Source organism: Colossoma macropomum, unplaced genomic scaffold (assembly GCF_904425465.1).
Source record: "Colossoma macropomum unplaced genomic scaffold, Colossoma_macropomum, whole genome shotgun sequence".
In the NCBI taxonomy this organism is placed as follows: Eukaryota; Metazoa; Chordata; class Actinopteri; order Characiformes; family Serrasalmidae; genus Colossoma; species Colossoma macropomum.
In genome coordinates, this window is record NW_023494799.1 from 24,591,467 (window position 1) to 24,603,614 (window position 12,148).

General features: G+C 37.1%; 1 protein-coding gene across 1 annotated transcript in view; it reads left to right on the forward strand.

Moving 5' to 3' along the window:
* The window catches only part of lrrk1 (leucine-rich repeat kinase 1), a 154,784-nt gene that overhangs the window by 78,766 nt on the left and 63,870 nt on the right, over positions 1-12,148 (forward strand). Inside the window, exons 16-21 of the mRNA XM_036586228.1 lie at positions 4,809-4,973; positions 7,063-7,235; positions 7,325-7,445; positions 8,842-9,001; positions 10,501-10,777; positions 11,578-11,749. Coding sequence (XP_036442121.1) covers positions 4,809-4,973; positions 7,063-7,235; positions 7,325-7,445; positions 8,842-9,001; positions 10,501-10,777; positions 11,578-11,749 — 1,068 coding nt within the window. The remainder of the gene's footprint in view (positions 1-4,808; positions 4,974-7,062; positions 7,236-7,324; positions 7,446-8,841; positions 9,002-10,500; positions 10,778-11,577; positions 11,750-12,148) is intronic.

Genomic DNA, 12,148 nt, shown 5'->3' on the forward strand with positions numbered 1-12,148 from the left:
GGTGGTGTGTGATCTCTAAAGTACCCAGGTTAGCTGTTAAGTACATTTACTTCCTATTAGCTCAAAAGATGTTTTATCTTGGTTCCTAGCTTGTTGTCTCTGGTTACAATTGTACATTTGAAAATAGATCAATGTTGTGTTAATCATAGCATGTTTTCTGCAAATGAGCAAAAGGCTGTGACTGACTGTGATTGTAACATTTACCAATGGAGATAAATTAAAAGTTATTCTGCCATGAACTTCAATGATATAAGGAAACGAGTTTAAACATTTTAAGGTAAGGTAAATGGTTTAAGAATTGATTTTTTCTTTTGCTCTTTTGCTACTGTAAACACATTTCAGCAATAATCAAAAAACAAAACATCCAAAAAAAAAAAAGAATCACAAAAGTACAGCAAGTAAAAACTTAGTGAATGTTCTTGTAGTAATATCACACAAAAACCATAAGATTACAGCAGGCTGTTTCTTGAGGACATACTTGTTATATTCTCATTATATTGTACATTAGGCAGTGCTGTGGTAATCCTCTGTTGTAATTTTCAGTTTGGCAGTACCACAGGAATACCACACTCATACCACAGGACTTTTTGTAATGGACCACTCTTTGGGCTCAACTGAACTGTCTTAAGACACAACACCTCTGTGTCTTAAGACAAAGTGATATCTTAAGTCATGCCCCATCTTCAAGACACACAAAATAATTACTTCTTTGTCTTAAGACGTTAACTTTCATGTCTCAAGACAAAGACAGTGTCTTCACTCTTACGTCTTAAGACGTTCTTGAGATGTCTTGGCATAAGAAAATGTCTCAAGACATCTTATAAATACTGTCAAGACATCTTAAGACACAGTGACAGCTGGGTATGTTTGTCTGAATCCAGGACCACCTAGATGCGGTTTCTCACACTTTTGTTAAGAACTTTCTGTTTAAAAGTAGGTTTGTTTGGCTCTGAAACAAATTTCATTGTAGGTCACTTGGTCAGTGTTGCGGCAAGGACATGTAAATGCAGGATAGACATATTTATTTAAAAAAGTGACCTAAATAACTGATCAGCAACAGTATTTATTCAAATAAGTGTTGATATGACTTTTATACAATACAATTTTAACTGAAAAGTTATTCAGCATCTTATTTTTGCCAATTTAAAGATAAAAGTCACAGTATAAAACTGGCATTTTGACCCCAAAATACATGTAATGAATCTTGTTACATTTAGCAATTTTGAATGTGACTGTGACACTAATAAGATATTTTCTGTATTATGCTATAAATGTGAACATATATCCAGGACCTAAAAGCCCCTGCAGTTGGAGAGACACCCACTTGTTTAATTAAATGGTTGTTTACGAAGTTTATTACGTATTTGCATTCTGTACTAATAGGCTTGTGGTCTTAGCTGGGGTTTTATTGCACAGCATGAAACTTTAATTTCATTCTTATTTATTCTGCTACTGCTGCTGTAGAGGAAGTGAAATTAAATCCACAGTAGAGTCTCTTTACACTTTTATATTTGCTTTAGCACAGTTTCTTAATGCTCTCAATCTTCTGCAAACAAACATGAAAAGTCAGAGCTCCTTTAGTTTAAGGAGCCTTTCAGAAATCCTTCATTTTCAGTGAGAGGTCTGACTCTGTGTTTACTGTCCCTCTGTATTTACTGCGGTTTTAAAAGGTGACACAGCAGAAATACTGTTTTGCCATCATCTTTTTACTCGGTTGCAAAAGCAAAGCTGTTAGACCTGCTGTTGACTGCAAGTCATTTAAATGAATAGCAGCAGTATTTTCCACTGTTGCAGTTGACCTTTGGCCCCTGCACTGGCGGTGGTCTCATTCAGTTTCCCGGTATGAATCTACTCAGCTTCCTCTCAAAGGGCCCTGAGTCAAAGACTGACTGACTTATCCAAATGCCTTTTCCCGCTCTCCCAAAATGAGAGAATGTTTGGTTTATTGTGCAGTCGAACCTTTTTTAGAATCAGTACAAGCTCCCATCCAGAAAATATGGTTTGTTTTTTACCAATAAAGGGCGTCATGTCCTGTGTATTTTGTAATAATGAAAATCAAAATGCAAAAAAGAGACCACTTTATATTTATTTACTTTCCACTCAAAAAGCCATTAAGTACGTCATTCATTTTTTAAGTAGCAGAAAACATTTATTTAACAGAAAATTGCACAGATGCTTTTACAACTAAATGTAATGTCAAATTTTCAGGACCTCATTGACACTAATTTCATTCTACTTCATCCCAAAGGTGATGGATGGGGTTGAGGTCAGGGCTCTGTGCGGGTCAGTCAAGTTCTTCCTCACCAAACTCACCCAGTCATGCCTTTATGGACTTTGCTTTGTGCACTGGGGCTCAGTCATGCTGGAACAGACAAGGGCCTTCCCCAAACTGTTCCCACAAAGTTGGAAGTGTACAATTGTCCAAAATGTCTTGGTCTGCTGAAGCATTAAGGTTTCCCTTAGACCAACCCCAATAAACAACCCCATATCATTATCCCTCCTCCACCAAACTTTACAGTTGGCACAATGCAGTCAGGAAGCTAACGTTCTCCTGGCAATCGGTAAAATCAGAGTGCCAGATAGAGAAACGTGATTCATCACTCCACAGAATGCATTTCCACTGCTCCAGAGACCAGTGGTGGCATGCTTTACACCACTCCCCTCCTTTACACCAATCTAATTATATATATATATATATATATATATATATATATATATATATATATATATATATACACACATATATCGCTGCTGTCGGAAGAAAACCTTGTATCGCCATTTTTGTCGTTTTTCAGTTTGTGCCATAATTTGAAAATGCCTTTACATTTGAAATTTGAAATTTGTAATTTGAAAATACTCTTTACATTGTGTGTAAATTTCACGAAGAATGGTCCAAAAGAATGGCCCAAAATGATATGAAAAAAAAGTCAGTTTCCATTGACTTACATTAAAAGTTAAGTAGGTTTTTTCATTTTCCTATAAAGTTACTTATATTTTGGAGATATAAGGTTTTCTTCCGACAACAACGATATGTATAGTAGATATATATATATATATATATATATATATATATATAGGCTGCTTTTTTCAGCCCTATCGCCCCATCTTTATTTGCTTTTACTACAGACTACATTTTTATCTTGAAAATATACAATGACACACACACAAGCCTCGCAAAACCCCAGAGACAATCTCTGTCTCGCCCTTCAGCCCAGCCAGCTGTGATAACTAATCCTACTGCTGCCTTTCTGCCATTTACTCATCATGTTGGCTTTAATAGTGTCACTTACATTTAAGTAGATTCACTGATCTTTAACAGGGAGGTCGGCCATTTTCCCAGAAAATTGTGCCCATGTGTTCCCCACAGTGCCCTGAGTGTTAGCTGAGAGAATGCGTCTTTAGGCTTTCTCCCCCGGCTTCCAAATTACGTAACATGATGAGTTACAGTTTAGCTTGAAAGAAAGACTGTGTCTTTGAGTCCAAACTGGCAGCAGCTGCTGAACCTCCTGTTTGCTGGAAATCAGACTCTCCTGTAAACAGTGCTCATCTCATAAATATCCAACCTTAAATGAATCTCTTTTAGAACCAAAATACACACACATCTTCACCCTGCCTTTTTATTCACCTAACTGTGGTTTCATCATAATTTTACTGCAAGGAAGGAGAAGTGATGTGGTGATAAATGATTATCATGGTTATGATTATCATCAGTACTTCTGGAACACTGAACAACTGCATGTATCATAAAAAGACTTTCATAGGCAGCCTGTAAATAACAACAACCAGTATATAGTAACAGCATAAGCGGTTGAATGTCAGACTGTAGGCTATAATGTCATTTTATTCTCCAGTTGTTTGATTTTTCCTCTTGTTCTGTCTTAAAGGGGAACTCCATCTAAATTTCAGAATTTCTACATAATTAAATGGTTAAGAAAGTCATTCAGAGTGGTTTGGTGTGAAATGAGTTCTAGAGAAACTTACTGAGTCAGAATTGTTCACAGTGGTGGTGATAGGAACCAGATGTCCACCTCTTAAAGCTCCCTCACAGAAAGTTATTACATCAAATCATTACGAATACACTGCCTGATCCCTGAGACATTATTTTATGAGAGTTTGATGATCAAGTTTTGTCCTAAAACGTCTTGTTAATTCGTTTATTTTAAACCATTCATGGCGGAGACCCCTTTATAGTGCATTGTAAGGCAAATAGTCTCCAAAGGAAACTTACTTTTTCAGATTTTCCACTATTTTACCTTCATCAACATTCCATATAAAAACTCAGAAGACATGTGTAGGTTCACTGGTGGTTTTGGATAGTAAATAACATGCTATACTTGTGTTGTAGTCAAGTTGACCCCTGGTTCCTATCAGCACCACTGTAAAGAAATCAGAGTCTGTAAGTTTCTCTACAATGAACCGTTTCACATCAAATCACTCTGAATGACTTTATTTACACTGCAACAACAGAATTATGCAAAACCTTTGCAAAATCTGTGGAATTCCCCTTTAAGTGCTTTATTTTTGCAGACAGTGAATTATAATATCATGTGTAACGATGTGCAAAATTCAGAAATACAGTGATTTCTTGATTTAATACGTTTGTCAATACAGCAAAAAAGTGGTTAAAATGTGCTTTGTGTTAATATATTAATGTTTCCATTTTCAGTTTATTATTTTTATTAAATATCATGAGAGATATTGTGTAATGGAAAGTATCATTGAAAGTTTTTCACCATACTGTCCACCTCTGAAAGAAAGTACTGTAAGTTGTGATGTTTTAACAGCAGTTCTCACTCTGATGCCAACAGGTCGATTCTGTGTCCTTCAACGTGTGGGACATTGGAGGTCCGGCCAGCATGTCCACCGTAAACCAGTGTTTCTTCACGGATAAGGCTCTGTATGTGGTCATCTGGAACCTGGCTCTGGGAGAAGAGGCTGTAGCCAACCTGCAGTCCTGGCTGCTCAACATAGAGGTCAGAAAAGACTGCAGTGAAAAACAGAACTACATTAAATTTGCTTGATTGCAGTGTGTGCCTCACTTCCACATGAATAAAATCTGTTACATCAACACAGTTTAGTAAACCGAAAGACCAGATAGAGTTAAAGTGACCATATCATGGAAAACTGAAATATCCTCACTAATTTGATGTAGTAGGTAAGTTTTTAAAAAGTGAAAGTTTTAAAATTTTATTTTCCAAAAAAAGTGTTACCAATTTGGCTTGTTAGCAAAACAAACTTGTGCAAACAAATGTATGTGATATTTAAATAAATACATGTAATATTTCAACAAATATTTGTGATATTCTCATATTCTCAAGTTTTAAAATTTTGGTAACACTTTATTTGGAGTGGTCCTTTGTAGATGATTAATAAATTCTTAACTCTTAACAGATTATCAGTAACACATCAACAACACATCAGTGAAGTAGCAGCAGTGAAGCATCTGAATACAGTGAAGTAAATGTCTTGTAGATGTTCTGTTGATACATTACTTACATTAAGTAGATGTATTGTTAATATGTTATTTTCATTACTCAAAACTTGAAAATGAAGCAAAGTAGAGGGCAGCCAATCAGAACAGAGCCTTAAATTTTAAGGAATAAAGAAAAGTTGGAAAATGATCATGTAGAAATAATGTTTTTGGAACTGTATTTGTGGTGTAACGATTCATATGTTTTCTTGATGCATCGTTTATAATTCCTCCTGATAAAAATTAATTAATGTTAAAAGGGAAATACTAGATACTGCATCATATGCATCAATCAAAAATCAATGTTTAATGGCTATAACTTGAATTAATCCTAATTATTTGTTCAATTTGGTGGTAACACTTTATAGATATTTGAATGATTAACAAACTTTCTAGTGATTATCAACAACATTAAGGTTAGGATTAGGTTTAGGTGTAGGTGTAGGTTTTGCCTTAAGGTTAGGGTTAAGGTTAGGTTTAGGGTTAGATTTAATAGAATCTTTCACACACAACTTCAAGTTCAGTTGTATTTAATAGGAGTTTAGTTGAATGTTAGTTAAAGATAGACTGAGCAGCTACAAAGCATCTACAGTGGACCATCCAAATAAAGTGTTACCAGTTTGGCTTGTAGCAAAATAAACTTGTGCAAACAAATGCATGTGATATTTAAATAAATACATGTAATATTTAAACAAATATATGTGATATTCTCCTTAGACTTTGGCAACAGTCACTCTGCTTTTGCTTAGACAACATGATATTGTAGATTACACTGAAGAATAGAGCAGCAGCTGCTGCAAAGAGCTAAACGAAGCTCTTTATTTGGAAAACTATGCAGCGTGTAGGCTAAACTGAACTTGAAGTCAACAAACAGCTAAACTGTGTGCTGCGGCGCCCTAATGTGCAACTGGCAGAAATATCCAAATTATAAGCCCTGTTTCCTGACAACCTCGCCACAACCCCCACAAATTATCTCATGGCTCTTAGGTTAAAAGCCACTTCTGGCTGCACCAGTTTTAATCTGAGAAATACTAAGGAAGGACTTTTAGTTTATTATATTATTTCAGTGCTTTCAATTCATTACAATAGTTCGTAAAGGTACTTGAATTGCTGAATTGAATCGCCAGATGGAATCGCTGTTTAGTATATTGAATCGAATCGTTCTTGCTTCACAAAAAACGGTTTTGAATTGAAACGAAAACCAATGAATCCATGAATCAGATCGATTAGCTCAAATCCGTCAGCTCAGAGATTCACACCCCTAGTAGAAAAATTGTAAATGGACCTTAAAATATAAGAGAAATGTGAGATATTGGAGCCTTAATGTAATATAAATTATTCATGTGAAAGTTTAGTGCAGCACTTTTTCAGCATGAGAAGCAGATCGTACTCAGTGTTCCTTTGGTCTGTAGAACTAACTGTTGTAGTTCTGTTAATTGGGATAATGACAAATCCCATAATGTCTCTGCACCTGGAAGCTGTGGCTTTGAAGAAACTAAAGAAAACATGTTTTGAAGGGTTTGCAAAGCTTTAGAGGGACATTTCAGAGTTATGCTAATGTCTATTTGCGTGTTTTTTTTTGTGTCTGGCAGGCACGTGCCCCTAACTCTGCGGTGGTGGTGGTTGGGACCCACCTGGACCTCATTGACACTAAGTTCCGCACGGAACGGATCGCCACGCTGAGGGCCTACATCCTGGCACTCTGTAGGACGCCCTCGGGTGCCAGAGCCAGCGGCTACCCCGACATCACCTGGAAACACCTGCAGTCAGTATCAGCGTCTCACCGCCGTGACAGACCACAGGCATTTATTTGAACTGAGCTGAAAAGGTTTACTGTGTGTGTGTGTCTGACAGTGAGGTGTCGTGTAAGTCGTTGGAAGGCATGGACGGTCTCAGGAGGCTGTTGTATCAGGTGGCCTGCTCCATGAAGGACATCAGTAATCCAGCCAGCTGCCACAGGCTGGTGGGAAGACTGGTAGGTTCTGCCTCAAACTCAGTGAACTTTTAAATAGGAACGAATTAAGGAATAGACTTTTTTTTTCCAATGTGAGTCCAAAACTCAGCAAATAAATAGAAACTGTCAACTGAAATTAGCAGAAATATGAAATATTTAAGTTTGTTCCCAGTAAAGAATGTCTTTTTAATATTTTCACTTTGATTTTACTTTTTAACTTGACCGGATGTGTTCAAAATTTTCTATTTTATATGTCTACTGTATTCTTATATGTCTACCATTCAAAAGTTGGAATCAGCATTTTTATATCAATCAGAATCACTTTACATTAAAATAAAGCCAGTGTCACTGCAGATACATGTACAAAATTATTCTTTTATTATGCTAATACTCTACAACTGTACCGGTTTCATCTAATTTGCAGGATGCTATAACCAATAAAGACATTTTAGATGTACATAGAATGATGACCAGAGTTGCAGATGATTCAGAAAGGACTCCGAAAATGTAATGTAACAGGTGATTCCAAGGTTTTGAGTGGTAGTGTATCATCGCTTTTGCACAAAAACAATTTTTGTCAATTTAAAAGCACATTTACCGTTTGCATACTGGTAAAATTTCGTGATGAATGGACCAACACAGTCCAAGATGGTTTTTTTGTTGCTTTCCTGAAAAGTTTTGGAGATGTTGGAGGTTTTGTTCTGGCCATAGCGATATATATGTCCAGATGTTTACAGACAACACTTCATGACATCAAGGGTATTAATCAGAAGTTCGCAATTAGTTCTAGATCACAGTCACCAATTCAGCTCATCCCAAAAGCATTAGATGTAGCTACATCACTCAAGAGAACACAGCTCCACTGCTCCACAGACTTTAAATAGTGAATAAAACATCTGAAAATAACTTCTACTGAGTATTTCACTAGAAGAAAGAGTGTATCAGGGTAGTTATTAATGAATAAAATAACAGCAATTCTTAATGTGACAAGTGATTTCAAAGTTTTGAAACGGTAATGCATCATCGCTGTTGCACTAATGACCATCCCACTGGAGTGCAGCTGCACCAGAGTGTCCGGTTCTATTCATCAGTGCTTTTCTATTGGGACTATACAAGCTGTGTGTGTTAGTGGAATGCCTGTGTCATCAGTGGATACACCTTAAAGTAGCTGAATTCAATCATTAGAAGAGTCATTTAGATAGTTTGGGACTTTTCTTCCTCCAAAAATTCTACAATTTCTATTATTTCAGGCTTTACAGGGTGACTTGCAGCTGCACATGGGCTCTGAATTTTTTGTAATGTTACATCTTTTAATTTTAACAAAATTAACAAACAGAACCTTTAATAAATCCAGAGAAAATAAATATTTTATCCACTATTAAAAACATGTCTACTGTGTCTACGTCTGTATATATAGATTCCCAAAAGCTACCTGATGCTGCAGGAGGCGGTGCTGGCGGAGCGTCAGAGGAGAGATGCAGAGGATGAGGTTCAGTATCTGACCGACCTGGAGCTGGAGCAGATCATAGAACAGAGTCCTGGCAGCGATATCAAAGACTACGAGGACCTACAGACTGGTAATGCATGATTATAACAGACTTATTACAGTGGGCCAAAGCAATATATGGTTTTGTTTGTTATGCAGTGTTGGCCAAAACTACTATCGCAGACCACTGCAATATGCAAATGAGTCCTCTGACCAATCACAATGTGTTTACTGGCTGTGAGCTTCCTGACCTGAGCCTCTGTAGGGATAAGGTATGCGTATAATCCAAGCAAAGCAAATATGGTCAAAATAGTTTTTACCAAAAAATGTCAAATTATTACTTCTCTAGTGTGTTTTAAATATATTTTAAGGTGCAATGCAATCATGCAACAATAAAATCACAGTATCTTTGCAGTATTAGTATTGTGATTATATCATTCACTCATACTTACTAGGCTTTAATTATATCTTGTGACAGCGAATTACACATTAATCAAGAGTAGATAGCTAATTTATTACAGGCTGTCCTCAAAGTTCTCCTTCTGCATGGAAAATGTGATGAAATGACACTTTCTTGAATTTACATGGATTAAATGTCTGAGCCAGATGCACATAAATAACATCAACACAATAGCTGTCTTTCAGTTTGCTTCTTTTGGTACAGCTTGTGTTGAAGTAACACTTTATTCATTTGCAACTAACTGACTCATTTGAATCATGAACACAAAGTGCTTTTTTTCAATACTGTGTTTGGGCTAAATGAACACATGAAACACAGTAGCACATTTCTATTACTCTGTATTAGCTAAAGCCACAATGTAAATAACATTATATGTCATTCTTCTTTGGCATTTGGCAGACGTTCTTTTCCAGAGCAACTTATAGTTTGATCATTTTACATAGGTAGGCGAAGGTAGTGTTAGGAGTCTTATTGGGAAAGTGTAGAGTGCTTGCCCAGGTGGGGGATTGACCCCCAGTCTACAGCATTGAAGGCTACTTTGTTATTTGCTTTGTTAAAGGACCATGTTGTCATTTTAAGTTAAACAATGAAAAAAATACTTGCCTTTTTAAATAATATAAAGCAAGTAAAGTGCTGTATTGAAAATATTTAGCTGTTTAGCATAATTATACTACAACATTTTGGTTTACATACCACAGGAGCAAAAGTCAGAGACCACCCTGAAAGCAAGTATTGTATACAAGTATAGTGGTTATATTTAGAGTTATATTTAGTTCTGTATAATTTTCTGTTAAATAGATGTTTTTTCTGCTTTCTTCTTGATGCTGAAAATTGAATAACTTGTACGTAATGGCTGTTTTGACTGGAAATTAAGCAAATGAAGGGTAGTCTTTGACATTTGCACATTACTGTACAGCACAACTAACTCAGATTATTTACATCATACACAGATGAGCCATAATATTGAAAATAAATTGGCCGATTGCAGATGGTGTTTACAGCAAATATCTGCCAGTTGCAGTGTTGACTGATTCTGGTCGTGCATCCACAGTGTTGACATTTTCTGGATTCTGGTGCTGTTTATCAGTGTTTCCGAATGTGTCATTTTTCCTGCTCACTCTCTCTGGCAGCAATCAGTTTCCTAATTGAGACGGGCACCATGCTGCACTTCCCTGACACCAGCCACGGCCTGTGCAAACTCTACTTCCTGGACGCTGTGTGGCTGTCTGAGTGTTTGGAGCGAATCATCCACCTGAAGAGCTCACGTTCTGTAGCTCGGAATGGCGTGATCCGGGCGGAGGACCTGCGCATGCTGCTGGTCGGCACAGGATTCACCCAGCAGACGGAGGAGCAGTACTTCCAGTTCCTCGCCAAGTTTGAGATTGCTCTCCCTGTGGCCAGCAACAGGTGGGCTTCTTGCATGTAACTGATGCTTGACAGCTACACATCCTTTCAGATCCATAGCACTGAGTTGTCTTCTCACAATGGAAGGATGGACAGAAACACCTGTGGATGTTTTCAGATCTGAAGCAGCTTGATTTTCTCCTCTCTCTCAAAGATGACAGCTTTAGGTTCTGTTTATCTGATGGGGGCAGTTTGGGTGGTCTAACAAGTATTACTGGTGGTTGTCAGGAGTCCCATTTTCTCTCTAACTTTAAACTCCTAATTTTTTTAAACTCCTGTTTTTTCACTAACCATTATTTCACTTTCCCCTTCCTTATGCAAGTGGATTACCTTATATCTAATCTTCTCAGACATAACTCAGTGAATGAGTTTGTTCATAATAATATCTTCTCTTCTGTTTGGAAACACAAATATTAGGTATCTTTACTTTCAACAGAATTTCTCTCTTTGTTTCAGTGAGCTATGAGTGAGAAATAATTCATATAGAATTATGACATGCTTTTATTACTGCTAGCAGGGACTGTGACCTTTGAGGTTGAACTATCTGCTGGACAGAAACTACTTAGAATCATTTATTGTAAATAAAACTCCGTTTTCCAAAGTACATTAATGTTTAAAGTGGTTTTGTGAATTGGTTTCATTGTACCTACCAAATACAAATGAGCTCCTATCAAAGATCAGCTGTTTCTATGAGCCAACAGGTCTCATTCCTCTCTTTTCAGTCAGACATTATATTGAGTTCTACTGTGTCGCACTGTGTAATTTCTTCATCATCTGTTTGTGTCACTTTTCCATGTCTATAGTTATCTCCTGCCACACCTGTTGCCTCCAAAACCCGCCATGGATATCCACGGCTTCCGCCAGCAGAGCAGCAACACCATCCAGCGCCATTTTAAGATGAGTTTTGTGCCGGCGGGTTTCTGGGAACGCTTCATTGCCCGCATGCTGATCAGCCTGAACCAGATGGACCTGCAGGTACACACATGCCTGCCCTCTCACTCCCAATAAACAGCTGCCAATACATGTTTCCCTCTTTGATAAACACATAAATATAAGATTATATCTGTGTACACAGATGAAACATAGTTCTAGGACCTGTACCGTTTGGTAATATTGGCCGATATTAAAGGGCCCATATCCTGTATTTCTCTTGTATTTTATTTTTCCACTTGTATTTGTGAGGTTTTATTTAATTAATTTTTTCACAACCATTTTACCACCTCTTTTTATCCCTTAAACAAGCTGTTTTTGTTAGTGTGCCTTCAAGACTCATATATGTAAATGAGCTCTGTTCTGATTGGCTATCCAGCATTGTGTCTTATTCAAAAAGCAATCCAGGTTGAAACACTCCTTATAAGGTCATGGGGAAATGGC